Raw genomic sequence first — 23,082 nt, forward strand, 5'->3', positions numbered from 1 at the left:
TTTTCAAATTCTATCAAAATAGATGCAGTTATTCAAGCCAGAGTGTACAAAAAGGAGGAAAAAAGGCCCAGGACTGAATTTTGAGAAGATTAATTACTCATTGGTTGGCAGCTGCTGTTGAGCCAGGAGGAGGTCACTGGGCTGTTACTCTGCAAAAGGTGGGGTTCAGCTGGACAGCTAGAGAGCTACTAAAGTTTAAGTAAGAACCATGGGTGATCAGCACTTCGGGTTTCCTTGGAGCCCTTCTGGTTTATGTATGTTGTGCTAGCGGTTATTATAGAAATATTCTAGTAGGCTGGTTGATTATTTTGTCACTGTGAAGATGATGGTAGAAAAGTGGATCTTTTAACTTTTCATTTGCAGTCTGGGGGTATATTTAGCAAGTGAAAGGGAATGTTAGTGAAATCCCTCTGTTAAGTATAAGAGCATGTCTTATTGTTCTCTGTTCATTTGTGTACACATGAAATATTCTGTTTTAAAACAGTGGATAAACGTCAATGCCGTGGAGATAGTCTGCATAAATTTTAAAGAACTTTTGCTCTGAACAGGAACAAAAGAACAAAGAGACAAGTGGGTTTGGTGATAAGATACTGAAATACAGAAAGAAAAACGCAGTTTCTTAGAGCTTAAGAGAAATTGATTTTATGAGCCCTAAAAAACAAAAACAAAACAACAACAAAAAACAAACAAAAAAACCCCAAAACCAAAAAAATTGAGGTAGCAAAAGGGCCATGGCCTCAAAAAACAAAACCCCAAACCAATCAGTACAATCAGTACCACAGCCTGTGTATATGACTGTCTTTCAGTGTCTGAGATGCAGTGTTAAAATTTAATTCAGTAAAAGCATTATAACCAGGGGTCAAAACAGAGTTCCAATGGCTCTTTTTCTGTAAATTATATTCGTTGTTCAAGGTTCAGTATGGTTCAGCTCTTCTATGAAACTTTCCCAGTTGTTTCAGCCTTTGGTAAACTCAAATAGCAACACTGTTGGGACTGCAACATTTATAACTTTGCTGAGAGCCATTTATTTTTGTTCAGAAGTGATTCTTGTGGGTTATTTCTCTCTCCCCAACTATATTAGAATGGCCTGGAGTCTAGAACTCATGAGTGTGTGCTGCTGTTGTACATTTTGCTGTTCTAATACACTAAATAAATGCTTTATGATGAATTTTTGGAATTGCTACCCCAACTCCTGAGAATTAATTAATACCTGAGACTCAGTGGTGCCTGCCTTGGGTTCACCAGTGCATGTTGAACCCTCCTGACAACTGTGAGTTTTTTCTTGGCTTTGTTTTCATAGAGTACAGCAGCAGAACAAGAACATCAGAGTCCCCGAGCTGACACCCCCAGCACTGTCACTGAAGTGGACATGGATCTGGACAGCTATCAGATAGCACTGGAAGAAGTACTGACCTGGTTGCTTTCTGCAGAGGACACCTTTCAGGAGCAGGATGACATTTCTGATGATGTGGAAGAAGTCAAAGACCAGTTTGCCACCCACGAAGTAAATATTTGTAGTTCATGAGCTGTATCTGTCTACCTTGGGGGTTGTGCTAAAATCCAGGGCTCCACCCTGATACTGGGTTTGTGGTTTGCTAAATTCTGCTCTGATGGAAATCAGTGCATAGTTCTGCTCATTTCTGAAGTGTATTGCTTGGGTTAAAAATCAATACGATGACTTGTTATACCAAATTTTTAGGTTTTGAGTGTTCCCAGGAAGTGATTGAAGTGATTATTTTTATTTGTTATAGGATTAAGCAAATGTACAGTTTTACCCAGTGTTCCTATATAGTTTATGTAATGAGAGTTCCTTGCTATTTTGAGGATATGATATATTGCAGTGAAGTGATTGTGACCATGTGGAGATTTCTTTCTGGTGAAGCACTTTTTTGGTGTAGGTATTTTAATTGACAGATCTTATTTACTCTTTTGGATTCAAAAGGATAGAAGTGGTAAGCCTCTCCTCTTGTAGGAGTGTGGTGTTTTATTTATTTGCTTATTTATTTTGCAATACTGGGGATTGCACCCATGTACTCTGAGCTATATCTCCAGCCCTTTTTATTTTTATTTTGAGACAGTTCTTGCAAAGTTGCCCATTTTGGCTTTGAACTTGTGATCTTCCTTCCTCAGCCTCCCAGCTACCTGGGATTATAGGCATGCACCACCATGCCCAACTTTTTGACACTTATTCCTACTTCCACAATCCTTGGTAGGAAAATTAGCATGTACTTAAAGAAAACCAGGTATTGTCAGAAATAACAGTTTTCCTTGATCAATTTTTCTTTGACTTATGCCAGATGCTTTTTATTTTCAGACCTTAAAACATTGCACCAAAATCTACTTTACATGTGCTCTACTAGGCTACCTTTTTCTGCTGCATCAATATTTAGGCTGCGCTAGCTATTTATATTTTGTAGTAAGCAGCTCACAGATCTTCATGGTATGCCTGTCTAGGCTTTTATGATGGAGCTGACCGCACACCAGAGCAGCGTGGGGAGTGTCCTGCAGGCAGGAAACCAGCTGATCACACAAGGCACCCTGTCAGATGAAGAGGAGTTCGAGATTCAGGAACAAATGACCCTACTGAATGCGCGGTGGGAGGCTCTCCGGGTGGAGAGCATGGAGAGACAGTCCCGGTAAGTATGCCTCAGCAGGTGAGCACTGTATTCCACAGACCGCATTGTACAGTTGAGCTCAGGAGGTAGTCTGCCTTTCTGTGCAAAATCAAGATCAGCACAGAACCAGCTTCATGACATCTTGACTCTCCTCCGTGTTATATTGCTGGGGCTTAAATGATCTTTGTGTCCTTTTTGATAAGTTAGCTCATCCCCAAGGTAAAAGTTGGGAAGACACATTCCAAGTGGAGAGTTATCTATTGGCATGGTACTTAAATTGGCAAACCATTAACTGGGTGTGGTGACAGGACTATGTGGTATATATGGATGTACTGGTCCACATTGTAACATTTATTTATAAAGCAATCTTTTCCCATAGTCCATTTTATTACATATATTGTGTATTGCATTCTATTACCATTTTCACCTATTTAACAAGCAGGAATTCCTGATGGAAGAAACAATAATTCTGATATGAATAGAAGATGATGTTATTTACATTCTTTGGCTCCATTTAGGCAGAAAATAAAACTTTTTTTTCCCTCTGGGTTTCTGTATTTAAAGACCAAACACTGTATTAGTGGCTTTATGTGGGTGTGTTCCTGTGCTCCATCTCTTGGTGCCTGGAGTGGGTATGTCCCTTTGCAAGGGAAAGAGCTGGTGGGAATGATGCTGTGTCCCCTGGCCAGGCTGCATGACGTGCTGATGGAATTGCAGAAGAAGCAGCTGCAGCTGCTCTCGGCCTGGCTCACCCTCACGGAAGAACGCATTCAGAAGATGGAAACCCGCCCCCTGGACGATGATGTACAGTCCCTGCAGAAGTTGCTTGAAGAACATAAAGTAAATCTGTTTCCTGTTTCTTTTTACTTCATCAAATATGAAAGAGCAGCACTTAGCATTCTCCAGGGGCTGATACCTTCTACCTTTAGTGTAGTGTTGGGACACTTTTGAGTTGTCTTTTCTTTAGCATCTTAGAGGGTGGAGCTCATGGGGATGTCACTTTTCTGGGCCAGAGAGGAAAGCACATGTACAGCTTTATAAGGGTATATGTGGTGTTCTTAAGAAATTGTGCAGCTTTCATAAATATATATATATATATATATATATATATATATATATATATATATATATATATATTTTAGTTGTTGATGGACCTTTATTTTATTCATTTATTTATATGTGGTGCTGAGAATTGAACTCAGTGCTTCACACATGCTAGGCAAGTGCTCTACCACTGAGCCACAACTCCAGCCACTTTTGTAATTTTTGAGGAGGGTCTTTTGAGACCCATAAATGGTTAAGAACCCTAGAGTGGGCTGGGGATGTGGCTCAAGCGGTAGCACGCTTGCCTGGAGTGCGTGTGGCCTGAGTTCGATCCTTAGCACCACATACAAACAAACATGTTGTGTCCGCCGAAAACTAAAAATAAATATTAAAATTCTCTCTTATTCTCTCTCTCTCTCTTTAAAAAAACAAAAAACAAAAAAAACAAAAAACCCTAGAGTGTTGCTGTTAATGCAGGGTGTTGGGGAGGAAGCAAACCCTGAGAGGCACTTGTACTTAATATTGTAAGAAACCCTGTTGCCTTTTCTATGATCCAGAAAAGCATCAGGTACCGGGTGAGGAATCAAAATTTGGTGGACAATTTAATTTGGTCACAAGTTGAGTAGATAACTTTATCTCAGCCAAGAAAAAAAAAAAGGTAGAGTAAAATGCCCTTTCTATACATTAAAGAATTTTATTGATCCCTGAACCATCTTAGATAACTCATTAAAGGTTTTGGGGCTACATTAGCACTACTCAAGAGGTACCAGACAACACTAAGGATAGCGTTTACACAGATCACCTCTGTAGGTCTAATGGCCATGGCTTTCCCATGGAAAAGGGAAGAAGGGAAGGGACCAGATGTCCTCAACTGCTTTTTGCGTGGCTGATGAGAATGGCCTCTGCAAACCATCCAGCCTCTGCTCATCTCTCAGTTTATACCATACAACTCTAGATCAAGCAGCTTGACTCTGTGTATTTAAGCTCTGGACTTTTAGATTTACCAAGTCTCCATTTTTGTCATAATTCCTGGTTTAGACATTCAACTCCTTTATGCTTGTTTGGCTGTTGTTGTGCCCACTAGAACTGGGCACAGAAGAGACAACATCCATTAGCAATCTGTTTTGACATTGTGTTTTCAGACTGCTTTGCTTCATAATGAAACAGAAAGATGTATAGCAGCCTTGTTTCATTAGTGGAACACTTAGGGTAATGATTAGTAATTTAAATATGACGCTTCATTAGGTGTGCTTAATTACTATTGACAACTAAGTGGATTTTAAATAGGTAAGTGGGAAAGACAAGAAATAATAGTGTATCTTACTTTTTTTTTTCCTCTAGAGTTTGCAAAATGATCTTGAGGCTGAACAGGTGAAAGTAAATTCCTTAACCCACATGGTGGTAATTGTTGATGAAAACAGTGGTGAGAATGCAACAGCTGTTCTGGAAGATCAGTTACAGGTAAGAAACCTGCAAAGTAGGGCAGTTCTGGAGGATCTATGATCCAAGACCCAACTGTGTTCCTCCTGAGCTTTAAGTCTTAAGTTATTGTTTATCCAAAAGGGTAGAAAAACTACTGTATTAGTCAGCTATTCATTATTATAATAAAACACTGGAGACAGACTACTTTATGAAGAAAAGAGGTTTATTCAACTCACAGTTTTGGAGGCTGGAAGTCCAAAGAGCATGGCATAGGCTCTTGAGAGGGACCTTTGGCTGAATCACATTATAGAGGGAGAACATGTGTATCTTTCTGTGTGGTCTCTCTTTCTGTTCTTATAAAGTTACCAGGATTCAATCATGGTGGCATCACCCTAATAATCTAATCTGCTCACTTGCCAGAGGACCTGCCTTATGTAGCATGATCAGATTAAGTTTCTTCCTCCTTAATATCCCTAAATGTTAAATGTCTGCCATGAATTGTGGTGGGTTGGAGGAAATCGTAGCACCTGCCTTTGGTTGACCTTCCCAGTTGGGGCCATGGCATGTGACTTACAGGAGTGCCTAGGTACTGACTTCAGCCTGTGGGGTGAATGGGTGGGGCTGCTTGCCCAGCTTCCTTGTGTATAGTAGTGACAAGATTGCGAAGCCCAGGAACAGATCACAAGTGGTCTCCAGACCTTAATCAGAAATACTCAAAGAATTTGTAGAATGCTTCAAGATATGGATTCCAGCCCCATGCAGACCTGAAATCTTGCACTGCAGGGAGCTGGGGAAAAGATGACCAGTGGATGTTCACTGTACAAAAATCTGTATATGCATACTAGAATTCGAGAATCTCAGCTATATAGGATTTAACATCCCCTATTTTTATTTTTTTTTGATAGATCTGTGTGTAGGGCAAACAACATTTTGGGGAGGCCCAATAAAATGCTTCTTTTTCAATGAGGTGATAGTATATTTTTGCAGTTCTTTTTTTTTGTCAGTGCTGGGAATTGAACCCAGAGGTACTCCTCCACTGAGCTACATCCCTAGCCCTTTTGATTTTTTATTTTGAGTTAGGATCTGCCTAATTTGCCTTTAACTTGTGATCCTCCTGCCTCAGCCTCTCGGGTAGCTGGAATTATAGGCATGTGCCACCGTGCCCTACAATGTTCCTGGAATTTAAATAGACAATAGGTTACCATCGTGAAACTGGAGGGCTTTCTTCTGGCTCTACATTCTCTACCTTTGCTGCATAAAAAGATTACATTGGTAATTAAATATCAAAATAGTATAATATAAATTGACTCTTGTTCACATATAAGTAGCATGTAAATTTTTAACATTTGTCAAGCATTGTTTATAAAGTGGTAATAAAATTTTTTAGGAAAAACCATTATTAAGGACTTTTTAAAATAGATTAACCAAATTTATTTAGTATTGCTTATACTTGTAAGATTCTGTTGCTTATTTATGTGGAGTTTTCTAGGAATTATGTGATATAAACCAACAATCTAATAAGCATTTTATTTTGTACGAATTCTCTTATTCAGAATGCTTTTATAAGTTTAAACATTTATCATAATTTTGGTACTGTAGATGAAAACTTTCTTGGCATTGTAAAAGATAAAGAAATAAAACTGATAGACTGAAATTTTTAAGAAAACCATTATAGTCTGAAAAAAACTGAAGTACATAAAGTAACCATGTTTACTCTTTTGAAGATATATGTAGGGCTGGAGATGTGGCTCAAGTGGTAGCGCGCTCGCCTGTCATGTGTGCGGCCCGGATTTGGTCCTCAGTACCACATACAAACAAAGATGTTTTGTCTGCTGATAACTAAAAAATAAATATTAAAGAATTCTCTCTCTCTGTCTGTCTGTCTCTCTCTCTCTCTAAAAAAAATAATTTAAAAAAAGATATATGTAAAAATGTCACATTCTTTTTTTGGTATGGATATTGAACCCAGGGGCACATAACACTGAGCTGCATCCTCAGTTCTTTTGAGACAGGTTCTTGTTAAGTTCCTGAGAGCCTCAGTAAGTTGCTGAGGCTGGCCTTCAATTTGTAATACCCCTGTCTTACTCTTCCTAGCTGCTGGGATTGTAGGAATACACCATCATGCCCAGCAAAAATATCACCTTTTTCCATAAAATCCACAATGAAATGGAAGCAGCGTGATTGAGTTCTAGCTGTGCTACCTTCTTGCTTAGTAATGTGAAATAATTAAATTCTGTAGAAACTGTTTTTTTTCTCATGTATTTATACACTGATAGGATTAGTCAGTACTATTTTAAAGCAACTTTTAAATAGGTGCTTTTTAAAAAATAAATTGCTACTCTGTAACAAAGAGCAATGGAATTGTAACTTTTTTATGATTTATTTATTAATTTATTAGTAAGATTGTTTATTGCAGATACCATTGTACCTCGTAAAACATGCATGGATGAGTTAGATAGGCTTAAACATTATACAGTGCATACATGCATCAAAACATGTGGTCCTCAATTAATATGCACAACTTTTGTTTTATAATGGAATATTACTCAACTTTAAAGAATAATTAAATTATGGCATTTGCAGATAAACGGATGGAGTTGGAGAATATCCTGCTAAGCAACATAAGCCAATCCCCCAAAATCAAAGGCTAAATGTTTTCTCTAATAAGGGGGGAGGTGCAGTAGGGAAGAATAGAGTTACCTTAGATTAGATAGAGGGGAGTGAAAGGAGGGGAGGGGAGAGGATGTGGGAATAGGAAGGATAGTAGAATGAAACAGACATTATATATATATATATATATAAACTGCATGATCAATGTGATTCTACAACATGTACAATCAGAAAAATGAGAAATTATACCCCATATATGTATATCAAAGTGCATAAATACATTCTACTGTCATGCATAACTAATTAAAACAAATAAAAAATTTAAAAAAAGAAATTAACCTTTCTAAGGATTATGATCGCTCTCTCTTCAGGCTCTGTTGACTGAGGCTGGTTTTCTTTCTCCCCTAGAAACTTGGTGAGCGTTGGACAGCCGTGTGCCGTTGGACCGAAGAGCGTTGGAATAGGTTACAAGAAATCCATATCCTATGGCAGGAACTGTTGGAAGAACAGGTACGAAACTCCTGTCTATTAGCAACAAAATAGATGGTGAAAAGGAACCCATCTTTTATTATGGCATTAGAATAAAGTTGTCCTGTTTCTTTTTCTTTGAAAGGAAAACATGCAAGTGGTTATTCATTATCATAAAAGTCAGATTCTTCCCAGATGTAGTGCAGCACACCGATAATCCCAGTGACTTGGGAGGGTAAGGTGGGAGGATGGCAAGTTCAAGGCCAGCCTGGGCAACTTGGTGAGATCCTGTCTTAAAACAAAAAAAAAAATAAATAAATAAAAAGGTCTGGGTATGTTGCTTAGTGGTGGAGTGCCCCAGAGTTTAATCTTCAGTATTGTATTTAAAAAAAAAAAAAAATCAGATTTCTATCCATTCTGTCATGCACCTTATTGATAAAGATCAGGTTATATGGCTCCTTTGTAATAATACTTATTAGATTTGCATTTTTTTTTTTTTTACAATGTTAGCATTCTGATAGGGTACATTCCTGATTTGGTGAACATAATCATTATTGGATCTGTGTTGGATGATGTTTGAATTTGTATCCACACAATTGCTAGAGTATAGTCTGTGTTGAGTAAATAACAAATAAATGAGTCTGCCCAGTGTATTCTAAACTTTAATCACAAGATTTTTTTCTTGATGTTTTACTAGAAAAAGTACTGAAGTTAACTGGGTAATATTTTGTAGCAATACCTTTGGTTAAACAGTATGTTTTTTTCACTAGTTCTCACTACAGCAAATGAAAAGAGGGTACGAAGTTGCCACCCTGATTTTCCAGTCAGAATAGTGGCCATTTGCCCTTCCTCCGCGCTTCGAGAAAAGCAGCCCTCAAAACAGAATACACAAATCAAAACTTTTCTTCCCAAATGATTGTGGTCTAGAAAATAAGCACGTGCTCTGTTTCCTCGTCTGTGATACCCATTTTAATTCTGTCAAATGAATTTCATTTCCACCCACAAAAAGCAAGTGTATTCTCTTCAGGAGGGGAAAGAGAAGCCAAACCAAGGGCAGGAGGTTTTGTGGTTTACTAAATATGGTGGCAGATCCTACGTCTTAAAAAGTAGGTTGCAAGATTTGTCCAAATATAAATTATTAGTCACTACCCCTCATTTAGTCATAATTTTCCTATTAAGAATCACATAATGAATCTGATTCTGCTTTCTAAAATATTTATGGTGTACTTCACAAATATTTATTTTTACTTGGAACTTTGTATTTAGGGTGAAGAGTTACACAGAATGGTTTAATTCTTTCTTCAGTGATGACGGTCGAGAGACTTTGATTGCCAGAGAAAATCATGGTGTTACTTTCATATTAGCCTTTTATTCCCTTCCTCCCTCTTTTCCTCCCTCCCTCCCTCCATTCTTTCCTCCCTCCTTCTCTTACTTCCTTTCCTCCCTCTCTCTTTCACCTGGAGGTGAGGAATAATCGAAAATTGATAAATAAAAGAATTGAGGAAGTGTTGATCCCATTGCACACACAGAACCAAAGCACCTGCTCCCTGCTGTGCAGGAAGGGGTTTCTGACTCCATGCTAGATTTGGGGAGAATTATCCACAGTTGTTTTCCACTCCTCTTCTAGGTTATCTCTTTACATTGCTTAACATCTTCTACTTAAGAACATGCATTTTTGACCAAAGAGCTTTAAATATTTTTTAGTTTGGTTTTGGACCATCCTCAGACTTTCTCCTTTAATCATAATTGCTGTTGAACTTTGAATGTAAATGTACTTTTTCTGGTTGACATTGTGGGAAGAGCCTTGGTTTCTGAATGAGGGTCCTTACTCTAGCTCAGCCATTAACTAGCCAGCTGATCTTGAATATATAACTTCACTTCTCTGTTTTCCTCTCTAAATTGTGGGCCTGGGACAAGACCATTTTGAATCTTCCTTTGCCTCTAGATTTATAACATATGATTCTTTCAGAAACATGGATAGCTGTATTTAGCATTTTGTATCCAGCCACTGCCCTGAGCATTAGGTTTAGTCACTATATGAGTATGTTTTCTGTTGCTATAACAAAATTTCTGAGGCTGGGTAATGTATGAAGAAAACAATGTATTTAGCTCACAGTTTGAGAGGCAGTGTCAGGTGGCAGGTAACATCATGGTGAAGGTACATGTGAGAAGCAGTGATCATATATGGTGAAGAGGCTAGAGAGCAGGGAGTGGTCAGTTTGTTCTTTTATAATGGTTCTGTTTTAGGAATTAATTGGAGTCCCATGAGAACTACACCTCTCTGACGGCAGCACCCTCAGTGACCTCCCATTAGACTCCACCTCCTTGAGGTGGTTCCACCATCTCACACCTTGAAACACTAGAGACCAAACTTCCAACATGGCTCCTTGGAGAACATCCACATAACGTATCCTACTGTAATCATTACCCAGGTTCAGGTTAATGTCAAGTTTATCTCTTGTAAAGCTGATAATGTTAAATTGTTAAAGAAAGGTCTTTTTCTGGGTCATTTTTGTGCCTCTGACTTAGGTGTTTGAAATCCTTATCAGAACCCAGGTAAGGGTGAATCTGCTAATAAAAATTTGAGATTTGGTAACTCGATTGAACTGACCTCTCAAATGATTTCTTGGATATTTTCCAACTTTTGTTATTACTTGTAGTGCCTGTTGAAAGCCTGGCTTACCGAAAAAGAAGAGGCTTTGAATAAAGTCCAGACAAGCAACTTCAAAGACCAGAAGGAGCTAAGCGTCAGTGTTCGACGTCTGGCTGTAAGTCATGTCGTTGGCAATGTCTAGTTGTGAGCTTGTGTCGTCTTGGCTTTCCTCACTGTGAACACCACACCTGACAAGAACAACTTAGAGGAGAAAAAATTCATTTGGGCTATTTCAGAGGTTCAGTTCATGGTTGGCTCTGGGCCCCAGGTGAGGCAGAGCATCACGGCAGAAGCGCATCATGGAGGAAAGCTGTTGGCCGCAGAGAGAGTGAGGTCTAGGGACAAAATATAGTCACCAAAGTCCTGCCCCCATTGACCTACTCCTTCCAGCCACACCCTACCTGTCTACAGTTATCACCCAGTACAATAGTCTTTTCAAATTTTTAACCCATCAAATAGATTAATCTACTGATTAAGTTATAGCTCTCATACTCAAATCACATTACCTCTGAACTTTCCTGCATTGTCTATCATGAGCTTTTTTGGGGAGAAATTTCACATCCAAACCATAACATTCTGTTCCTGGCCCCCCAAAACTCATGTCCCCTATCTCACAATGCAAAGTGCATTCTGTCAGTGTTCTGTGTTGATGGTTAATAGGATGCAATGAATGCGGATTATAGCTCAGGACCCTGCAGGACACTGTTGTCATGCATTGATCTGGAACCACAAGCCTTATGTTTTAGTATAGTGAATCACGTTCCTTTTAAATTTAACGAAAAAATGAACATGTTCAAATTTCCTGATTGGGGAATAGGAAGACAGAATCCTGTTGAGAGAGAATTGTCTAATAAGTATCTGAAATCCTAGATTTTGAAGGAAGATATGGAAATGAAACGCCAAACATTGGATCAGCTGAGTGAGATTGGCCAGGATGTGGGTCAGTTACTTGATAATCCCAAGGCATCTGAGAAGATGAACAGTGACTCGGAGGAGCTGACTCAGAGATGGGATTCTTTGGTTCAGAGACTAGAAGATTCCTCTAACCAGGTACCTTTTGATTTGGAGAGAATGTTGTACCAGGAAGTAAAAATTTAAATGTTCAGGTCGGTTTGGGCTTTTATGAAATGAAAGACTTGTTGGTGAACTAAAAGTTGATTCCTCTCTGATGAGTAATTGATAATGTGGAAATCTTCTTCCATTCTCTAATATAAATTTTAATAGATTTTCCAAAAACTTAATATTCAGTAGTTCAATCTGCAGTAATTAATAACACTTAAGACATATATCCAGCATATAATCTTAAAATTTTAAATCTCAAGTAATCTTATTAATCTAAAGATATTTTGTGAATTGAAATAAGACTTTGGTATATACATAAATGTTTATAGCAACATTATTAATAACAGTAAAAAAGTGGAACAACCCAAATATCCATCTATGGATGAATGGATGAATAAAACATGGTGTAGCCAGGCAATGCAGTTTTACTTCGCCGTAAAAAATAATAAAGTGTTAACCTGTGCTGCAGTTAGGGATGAATCATGAAAACATGCTAGGTAAAAGAAGCCAAATGCCAGATTATATGCCCTCTGATTCCATTTGTTTCAAATGTCCAGAACAGATGAATCCTTTGAGACAGAAGGCAGATAGCTAGTTGCCAAGGTTGGGGGATAGAGTTTGCAAAGTTGCTCTTAAGAGAGAGAAAGTTTCTTTTGGAGGGTTAGCAAAGCTCTGCGAATATACTAATAACTACTGAATTATACACTTTTCAAAGGGAAAATTTCATGATATGTTATTTATATCTCAAAAAAGCTCTTTATACAAAATTCAAATTTGTGTGATTTTTATCTCAGGTGACTCAGGCTGTAGCAAAGCTGGGGATGTCCCAGATTCCTCAGAAGGATCTTTTGGAGACGGTTCGTGTAAGAGAACAAGTAACTACCAAAAAGTCTAAGCAGGAACTGCCGCCACCTCCTCCCCCAAAGAAGAGACAGGTCCACGTGGACATTGAAGCTAAGAAAACGTGAGAGCAGAGAAATTCCCTAGACCCAGTGTTGTACACAGTGCATTTGACAGTTGACACTTATTTTGTACTAATCACTAATGAAGTGCAAATTGTGACATAATTATTATTATGGAAATTCAAGTCTGAAGTGCCTTTGAGTCATTTGAATATTCTGCTTCACACTAGCTAAGCATCTCCATTGTGCTGGATGGTTTTATTTATCTCATGTTTAATTTGCCAAACTCTGTGGAGAAACTCCCTGTTTTCCTTTCCCATCCTTTACCTTGGAATGAAATGATCGTTCACAGCTCTTCGTTTATTCTTTCTTTCACAATTTACAACTTGGACGGTTTTCCTTTAGATAGGTTCTTTATTCTTTGTCAATCTCCCTCTACTCACCATTAAAAATGATTTCTATCAGGCAAACAACTCCTTTTTAGTGTCACCTTTTTCTTCCTCATTCTTTTTTCATGTTTCCTTGGTTAATTCCTTTGTCAGATTCATTAACAGATTCTTCCTGTTTGGTATCAAGGTTCACCTTTGTTGTGAAATGTTTCTTTTTGCTTTACTGATTCAAAAGAAAACTCAGGGTCTTTGTAAGAAGAACGCTCACAGCAGACATCTGTTGAACTCCTGCTGATGTCAGATTTCTGTTCAGCCCTACTGTATTCCAGGCACTCTATCTTACATGCACCATAGTGGTGCATCCTCAAAGTGACCTTTGATGGGCACTGTTATGCTCCATTTACAGTAGGACCTCAGGTCTTGATTAAATGGGCAGGGATTTGAGACCCAAATGAAAGTGATATTGCTTTTTCTAATTAAGTTTTTTTGAGACAAAGCAGGATTTCAATTTTATCAGATGATTTTCATTTTGATCGTAATCCTGCCTCCTAGTAGCCTTTTCTTGGAGGACCACTGTATCTCTGAGTTGTAAGCAGCAGCTGTGTCACCTTTACTCTTGGAGCCAAGGCAGCCAGGTGGAAGATGATCTGGCACAGATCCTACGTCTCCTGAGTGCCTATTAGCTGCCAGGTGTATCTGACAGCGCATCTCTCAGTGCTGACTTTGTGCATTTGAAAGGATGGAAGGTTGGGAAAGACTAGATGTGTCGCTGTGAAAGTTGAATTTTAAACACGTCTGTAGTGTATTCGGAGCTTTCTGGGCTAGAAACAGAGAATGTACCCAAAGTGGTTAAACAGTGAGGTCCTTACAAGAAAAACAGAAGCAGGGCAATTTTAACAGGAGAGTGTACTTTGATACGCCTCCACCTTACTCTCTGCCAGTTTTTCACCTGCAGCCCTGTCTTCTCAGCAAGAGACTCCCCTGGTATCACTGCCCAGAATTCACCCACTTGTTTGTGTGGGTTTTTTTTTTTTTTTTTTTTTTAAGAATTTAACCTTTATTTTTTATTTGTTTGTTTTTTATGTGGTGCTGAGGATTGAACCTAGTGCCTCACCCATGCTAGGCAAGCGCTCTACCACTTGTTTTTGCCATGCGCATGTGGGAGGTCGAGATGGTTTGTTTTGTTCAGTCTCTGTAGTTTGGCTTCTGGGGGATTCAGGCAGTAAGGGAGAGGTCTACAAGAGAGGATAATAAGCAACCAACTCTGAGGACCACAGTTATCCAGCCCATGATTGGATTATCGCAGACATTACTTCAGTTAATTCCTAGACAATTAGAGACTTAAGCACTGGGTAGTTCATTAGAGTAGAAGGTGGTTAAATATCATTATTAGAAATGTTATTTCTGCACCCATAGTCTGCCCCCTCTAATCTATCCATGAGTTGTTGCTCTTCTTTCTGGAGCAGTATGGAGTTACATAGTTCCTCTTCAGAATTTGAAGACAGCTTTCATAGTCCAGTTCTCACTGTCCTAAAGGCCAGAGTGCCTGTAAGTATTCCTAGTGTGACATGGTTTCCAGATCCTTCAGATGTTCATTCTGCTCTGGATGCCACTGTTTACTTGTCTTAAGGTGACCTGCCTGAGCAGCTGAGAACCGTAAATAACTGATTCCTTCTCTTCTCATGATGTCACTGGTGGTGGTGTTTTTGCCTGCTCTGGGCATGGCTGGACAGTTGTTTCCTACAATCTGGATATCTGTTTCTGTGACCTGAGATCATTGTACCACTTTTGTTCACTTGGAGTACAGAAGTATACCGAGTCTCCAAGGTCATTTCACACATGTGATCTTTGGATGGCCTTCCTCTTTTCTGAAAGAGAGAGGTGGGATGACAGGAGGAGTCTCCTGTTTGTGCAGACACCTTGGCCTCTGGGTGTTTACCCAGAGCATCATAAAATACCTTCTGTATGACCACCCCAAACTCTTGAGACCCAGAATTCTCTGAACTAAAAGGGGTTTAATTTGTAGTTACAGATGCTGGCAAGAAAGGACCAGGTCCTGGACAAGTTCCAAATCTTCCAGCAGCAGGACTAGATGGAAATATATCTGCTGAACTTATGAGCCAAGAGCAATTGTATAATAAAAATTTGGGGAAGTATAAATTGTTTGCATTGAACTTAATTAACTATAGATAAGAGGGGAAGTTAGTGCCAAGCAGGGAAAGTTTGGGGAGAGGAGGACAGTCCATATCTTGCTTCAGGATTGATTGGTGTTAGTAGTCTGGAAAGTTCATGTGTCAACAGGGGTGATGGTGCTTAGGGGGTCAGCCACCAGGGGTGTTCAGTCAAGGTTTTAACTTACATTCAGGAATGTGGAACAGTCTTTTGTTAGTTTTGGTTGGTAACTGTTAACTGATTAGCTTCCCTTATCTCTTCCCCCTTCATCCTCTAGTCTTTGTAATTAAATTTAAACGTCTTGGAATTTTTGTTTTATCACACATTACAGGAAAACCTATCTTGGAAAAAGGTCAGTTTATTCATTACTCATTAGAAACACATCAAGAGAAATTTCCCAAAGGAACCAAGGTGAGAATCCCAGCTGCTGCTTAAAGTACTGAGAACACTATGGGCAGGAGGTTGGGCTGCCTCGATTGAAGCCCAGCCCCGCCACTTATTTGTGTGGCACAATTACTGTAAAGTTCCGTGAGCTCAGTTGAACATACTTCAATGGAATACACTTCATAGGGCAATTGTGATTCTTAGAGTTAGTAATACGCATCAAATGCTAAGTGTTTTAGTCAGCTGGTTCTTGTCAAAAGCCTGACAAGAACAGTTAGAGGAGGAAAGGTTTATTTGGGGGCTCACAGTTTTAGCAGTGTCAGTCCATAGATGGCTAACTCCTTTGGTCTGGGCCTGAGGTGTGGCAGAATGACATGGTGGAAGAGTGCAGGAAAGCAGCTCAGAACATGGAACGAGAGGGAGGGAGGGAGGGAGGGAGGGAGAGAGAGAGAGAGAGAGAGAGAGAGAGAGAGAGAGAGAGAGAGAGAGAGAGAGAGAGATTGTTCCACTCGGGCAGGACAAAATATAACACAAAAGCCATGCTTCCGAAGACCCATCTCCTCTGGCCACACCCTACCTGACTACAGTTGCCACCCAGTTAATCCCTATCAGAGGATTAATGCACGGATTAGGTTAAAGCTTTCATAACCCAATCGTGTTTCCTCTAAGCTTCTTGAATCATCTCACACATGAACTCTGGGGGATACCTCATAGCTAAACCACAGCACTCAGCCAAGGGCCTGGTCTCTGGCCAGCAGTCAGTGGCTATTTCTCTTGTTCCTCCTTGTGGTACTGTTGACCTGCCTTTGCAGTACCTCTTCCGATTGTCTACTTTCCTCTTTTCCGCTGTCACTGTCTTAGTTCTGGGCTTTTCTCTGCACTTGCCTCTCTTTAATTCTGTCTCCCCAGTGAACACAAAAGTATGAATAGAATTAAATCAGTTCCATTTTAAAGTCTTCCACTCACTCTTAATTGTTCTTTGGTTAAGTCAGAATTCCTTAATGTCTCCTGCAGAACCTTCCATTAACTGGTCCCTGGGATCCTTGGCCACCTTGTCCATTACCCTTACCTGCAGGTGCTTGCTATCCAAACACACATAACAATTTGGAGATTGTAAAATATGACGTTCCCATCCATCTATCCATCCTTCTCTCCCTCCCTCCCTTGTTTTTTGTAAGGAAAACTGCTAAGTATAGCCATTGTTCTACACTGGAAGGCCATCCCTTCCCCATTGGATTAAGAGCCATTCCTGTGAATTCCTGGAAGTAGAATCTAGCAGATTCTTTTGTTATTGCTCTTGCTTGCTAGTGACTGGAGGCTTCTTGAGGGCTGAGGTTTGTGTGTCTCATTCTTCTTGATATCACAGCCCATGCCTGTGCCTGGCATGTAGTTGCACTTGATAATTATGTATGGAACAAAAAAGGCATTAAATTTAGTAATGTTTGTACTTGATTTCTTCTGTTACTATCTAACCAAATGTAGTTCTTATTATCTTTAAGAGTATATAAAAATACAAGGGGTTCCTTCCAAAGCTAAAAAATTGTAATTTGTTATTTATTTATTAATACTACAGTATTATTATTCAGTTCATACTCTTAATTATCCATGTATGATCTTAGTGTGGTTACTATATTTCTGGGTTACTATTTGGGAGCGTTGTTGGAAAACATAGACCCAATGGGCATTTGAATTGTTCTTTCTTGAACCAAGTGAAACAGGAAAACAAAATGAGAGGTGGTGATATCTGAATCTTAACTCAGGTTTGATGCTGTAAGTGCAGAGCTGATGAACTGGATTCTGAAATCAAAGACTGCCATTCAGAGTTCAGAGATAAAAGAGTATAAGAAGATGCAAGAGACTTCAGAAATGAAAAAGAAGTTGAAGGTAAAAAATAAAACAAAAATACTATACTGAGTAAAATATTTCATCAGGCTGGATTTGCTGTTGGCATAAGAATGTGATGGGATCCAGTGGGATAAATGCAGCCATAAGGTAGCTTCTAGAACATCGTAGGAGATTTTGAAAACTTTTGTCCTGGCTCTTGGAGGATTCCCTGTGGTGAAGGATTTTTTTCTGTTTTTCTCTTCTGCAATTGTTCAGGTCTGCATGGGCCATGCTTCCTAAGGTTATGATCCAGTTTTCATTACTATTTTAAACCTGTTTCGATCTACTTGAATTATAATTTATGACTTTGTGTTATTTCAAAGATGTTTGGCCTTCTGAATACAGTAAACTATTTCAGATCTCAAAATGTCTTCAGTATGTTCTCTTTAAAGAAGAAATACTTCAAAAATTAGATAAAGTTTATATCCATAGATTCCACATGTGTAGACTTCACCAACTGTGAATTGAAAATATGGGGGAAAAAATTTTCCAGAAAGTTCCATAAAGTAAAACTGAAATTTGTTGTGCACTGAACACTTAGCTGAGTCGAGGAGAAGGAAGCCATGTGTGGACACATGCAGCTGTTCTGTAGCCTCCCACTATCCCATCTCATGCACCCTCAGCCTCTCTAGCACTCCTTACTTACTTCCTGTCTTATTCTTGTACTATACCGTTATACCTAGGATGGTGGCCTTTGTACTGATCTCATACAGACTTATTTCCTTGTCATATTCACCCCCCCCAAATACACGATAACATCTATTTATGTAACATTTACACTGTACTAGATATTATAAGTAATTTAGAGATGATTTAAAGTACACCAGAGGATTTCTTGGGTTAATGTGCCTACTACGCCATTTTGTATAAGGGACTGAATATCCTCAGATTTTGGTGTCTGCAGGGGTGTCCTGGATCCAATCTTCCACAGATCCTGATGGATGACCTTAAGAAAATTATGAACTACACTTTAAATCTGAAGAACAAAATTGCTTTAGTTTGGGTTTTAAATAATATTTTCATTCTTAAAAATAATATATGAAAAATGCTTGCGGTTGAAGTTAGCATTAGACTTTAGAAATATAAAAACAACCAAAGAATAACACTGAACCTCCAAATATTTCCCTTTTTCTTGTAGTTATCATTTTTTCTCTGTGATGTCTGTCATAGCTCATTCAGTTCTTTGGATTCAAACCATTATTTTTATGGTGTGGAATTCTCAGACTATGTGAATAGTACCCTGAATCTAAAACAGTAATTTAACTTATTTCTTCTTGATAGAAACTCATCATTATAGTGTGCATACTTTCTTATAGAAGAAGCTGAAGTTTTTAGTTGCTGTCATTATTGTTTAAATTTATCTTTTCATATTTATTCATTTTTGGGGTACTGGAGCGTAGCCTGGAATTGTGTGTATATATATATATATATATATATATATATATATATATATATATATTTTTTTTTTTTTTTTTTTTGTAAACTTTGAAATGCTTAAAGAAAATTTGAGAGGAACATTAAACATAAAAATTTAAAGTAGAATCAGCATTTTATTGAGAAGAAAGTTTACACTGTTCTTATATTGGAACTTTTTCTCCAGGGATTAGAAAAAGAACATACAGAAAGACGCCCCCAGCTGGATGAATTAAACCGAACTGGACAAATCCTTTTGGAACAAATGGGAAAAGGTGAGACTCTTGATTTTTTTTTCTCCCAGATTATTTCAGATGGTGACATTGAATAATATTGCGGTTTGACATATCCAACAAATAACACTCTACTCTCTTTTATTTGTTAGAAAAATTATTTTTCAATTTTTTTTTTTTTTTAGATAGCAGAATCTTTTAAAATAAATTTTATAGGGAAGTTAATTAGCAAAAGGAGATAAAAGCAAAGTCATTCTTCTTTTATGGGGTCAAGGAACTAAAAGTGAAACCTCAGCAGGATAACTAATGTCCAGTGGACAATTTTAAAACCTCATCCTTTGGGGTTCTGTATTGACCATTTTTTTCACAGGAGCGTAGCAAAAGGAAACTTTACTTTGACAACACTTGGCAGATGAAGTTACATTAAGTTAAACCCATAGTGGTATTTGAGTTTTTGATCACTTTCAGTGCATTATATTATTTTGCTCTAGGGATGTTTTTAATAGTAAAATATGATGTTGCTTGTATTTGAAGCTTTTACTTGAACTAAAGAACTTTAAAAAAAAAAGATTAGTGTATTTTTTTTTTCTCTGTGCAGTTTAGCATATGGTTCTGTCTTCGGTCTAACTTTGAGGGATGTTTCTTGTACACCCTACTCCTTCCTCTAAGAGTGGTCAGTGCTCTGGGTCTGCTGTCGCTCTCCCTGACCAACACTGAGACACCAATGCAGAATTGGGAATACTAGTTTGACAAAAATCTCAAAGCAGTGGTTTCTAATCTTTGGTTTTAACTTTTTATTATGAAAATTGTAAGCATATTCAAAGCAAATAGAATAGTGTAGTGAACCTCTTTGTACAAGCTACCCACTTTGAAAATTAGTGATGATCTGCCATTCTGGAATTCTCTGTACCTTTGCCACTCTTTGTCCTTTTGAGTATTATTATTTTTTGTAGGTTTTTTTTTTTTTATAAGTGAAATTTGATTACACTGAAGTATATGAGACCTAGTTGTGCTGCTTTGACAAAAATACCCTGTGTAACTTAACATGTGCCAAATCACTCCAGAAAGTGATCTCATGTCCCTTTTGGATGAATCAATCTGACCTCCCCATCATGCCCTCTGAAACAACTCTGCTCTTATTTTTTTTTTTTTTTTTGAACCTTACACTATTTTGCCACCAGTCTTTAAGAAAGTATGTCAGTTTATTTTATCTATCTATTTATCTATCTATCTGGTATATATGAGATTTATACACAAAGATAAACGCAAAATATGTAGCATATATCCACACATGTGTCCCATATATATTTATTTATTTCTAAATTTTGCAAATGTGTCATTGTCAATCCATATAATTACCAAAGTTTAATATCTTTTTTTAAAATTTTTTTAAATTTATATATGACAGTGGAATGAATTACAATTCTTATTACACATATAGAGCACAATTTTTCATCTCTGGTTGTATACAGAGTATATTCACACCAATTCATATCTTCATACCTGTTAAGATGATAACATCCATCACATTCCACCATCATTTGCAGTGGGTCATGCCTGTAATCCCAGCAACTTGGGAGGCTAAGGCAGGAAGCCAGCCTCAGTAATTTATTGAGACCCTAAGCAACTTAATGGGACCCTTTCTCAAAAACAAAACAAAACAAAACAAAAACAAAAACAAACAAACAAAAGCATGTTGCTGGAGTTGTAGCTCGGAGGTAGAGGACTTGCCTAGCATATGTGAGGCACTAGGTTAGATTCTCAGCACTATATATAAATAAATGAAAAAAATGAAGGTCCATCAATATCTAGAAAAAATATTTAAAAGAAATTTTAAAAACATAGGAAAAATAGGGATGAGGGGCTGGGATGTGGTTTATCATCCCCTGGGTTCAATCTCCAGTACCAAAAAAAAAAAAAAAAAAAGGAAAAAAGATAAATAGTGTTGTATGTTCTTTCAAAATCCACCCTAGCAGATTGTCTTAGTTATCCCATGTGTGGGCATCCTACCTGGAGATTACCCCTTCAGATACTTTCTTGAAGATCCAGAGACACAAGCAGACCATAATTTCCCTTGAGATGCTGATTCTTGCAATCATAATAGACAGCTGGGTGTTGAATTCATGTCCATTTCTGTTTTACATTCTTTACTTGTACCTCAACACTGTGCCTTGGGACTGTGTGTGTCTGGTGTGAAGGTCGGGTAGCTTCATGAGTTTGCCCACTGAGATTACCCCCCACCTAGGTTAGCGTTTAGTCGATGGGCAGAGGCAGAATTAGTGAGGATCCAGAGGGAAGACTGCCTGGGTGAGAAGTTGGTGAGAGGTGTCAGGTTATAGTGGGGACAGCAGTGAATTGAGGGCTTGGTAAACTTGAATTCTCCTTTCTTTTTCTAATTTCTTGACTTTGAGAAGGTCAGGGAACACTTATTTCTTTGCTTCTGTGTCTAACAAGTCAAAGATTTCGTTAGCTGACTTAGCTTTTGTTCAATAAAATCTGTGAATAGGCAGCTCCTAAAAATACACACTCTGGAAATTGAATTTACGTGAAAGCGCTACTCACAAAGGTCAAGTGCCACGTGGTGGGGTGTAGGGTGTGAGGCTTTATTAAGGAATGGATTTTGTGACCTAACATATGTACTTGTTCAGTTTCTTAGGAAGTTTTTTATATTTTCACTTTTTTAAAGCTTTAGTAGAACTAGGAGTGCTTTCAATAGACAGCAGTAATTTTATTTTTTCTAGAAAAGACTTATCTGTTATTAAAATTTTTTAGGATGAGCCCTGAAGATAGGAAATAGGGACATTGATCTGAGAAGATGTGTTGTTGGTACAGTTTTCTCACTTTGGTGGGCAGTTTCTGCCTTTGGTTAAAGAGGGAAGAAAAGGGATATTTTTCTGTCTCCCACCATTTTATCCATTATTCTGAATTTTCAGTAACACATGTTACTTTCCTACAAGTGTTCAGTGCTGTTACTCCTGTTGCTGTTTTAATGCCAGGAATGTTGAACAGATGTGAAAGCACTATTGGGTGATTCTTCACTTGTCCCTCCCAAGAGTTTGAAACAAATTTTAGAATATGCATAATGAATGTAGAGGAATTTTTTTACAGAATGAAATATGGCCAACTTCTGCCTAGGTGTGGATGCAGATAAATGACTCAGTTCTGGTAGAAAAGCAAATGAAATTCTTCTGTAAAACAGATGCTTAAATAATCATGTCACTGTTTTCCTAAAACCAGTTCTGTCAAAAAACCCAACACTACCAAGTCTGATAGGACTTCTCTGCCTAATAATGCATTGACTTAAGTTTTGAGATGTCCCATAGAGCATAGCATGTTTAAAAAAAATGAAATAATTAAATTTGTTTGACCTTTCCAGTTGATATACCAGATTTTCTTGGTTTAGCTTATCTTATTCCTGGGGATTGTCAACTACTGTCACAGTTGGGACTTATATATTGTGACTTTATGAATCAACACTAATTATGGCTGGCTAAGTATAAAAACCTATGAACTTTGATGGTGGTTTTTTGCTTTGTCAACTTTTCCCTTGATTTCAATAGTGGTAGGTCGAAAAGCGTCAAGTGAAGTGAGAGGAAGTGGCAGGAATGTGTTATATTTTGTCCCTTTTACATAATTAAAATGAGGTGCTTTTATTAATCATTACTGATTTTGACTTTCAACTAGTCATATTCTAAGTTTTGCGTGTTCTGTAGAAATAGAAAACTTACAGTTGGGTCTCTCGGAGCAAAAATAATTATTTCCTTTTTTAGGATGCAAATTGTGTTGTAGTCATTACTTGATGTCATTTTAGCCAGCAATGTCTCAAACATA

The 23,082-nt window shown here is 38.1% G+C and overlaps 1 protein-coding gene across 7 annotated transcripts in view; it reads left to right on the forward strand.

Annotated features, from left to right (window-relative positions):
- The window catches only part of Utrn (utrophin), a 513,444-nt gene that overhangs the window by 136,439 nt on the left and 353,923 nt on the right, over window positions 1-23,082 (forward strand). For all 7 annotated transcript variants that reach the window (XM_046450838.2, XM_046450847.2, XM_046450858.2 and 4 more), the window contains 10 exons: window positions 1,301-1,504; window positions 2,455-2,636; window positions 3,305-3,455; window positions 5,001-5,120; window positions 8,100-8,201; window positions 10,820-10,927; window positions 11,683-11,862; window positions 12,669-12,838; window positions 17,482-17,605; window positions 19,206-19,293. In XM_046450838.2, the coding sequence (XP_046306794.1) occupies window positions 1,301-1,504; window positions 2,455-2,636; window positions 3,305-3,455; window positions 5,001-5,120; window positions 8,100-8,201; window positions 10,820-10,927; window positions 11,683-11,862; window positions 12,669-12,838; window positions 17,482-17,605; window positions 19,206-19,293 (1,429 nt within the window). The remainder of the gene's footprint in view (window positions 1-1,300; window positions 1,505-2,454; window positions 2,637-3,304; window positions 3,456-5,000; window positions 5,121-8,099; window positions 8,202-10,819; window positions 10,928-11,682; window positions 11,863-12,668; window positions 12,839-17,481; window positions 17,606-19,205; window positions 19,294-23,082) is intronic.

This window comes from Marmota monax, unplaced genomic scaffold (assembly GCF_021218885.2).
Source record: "Marmota monax isolate L192 unplaced genomic scaffold, Marmota_monax_Labrador192_F-V1.1 WCK01_AAM20220418_F8-fsc00030, whole genome shotgun sequence".
Lineage (NCBI taxonomy): Eukaryota > Metazoa > Chordata > Mammalia > Rodentia > Sciuridae > Marmota > Marmota monax.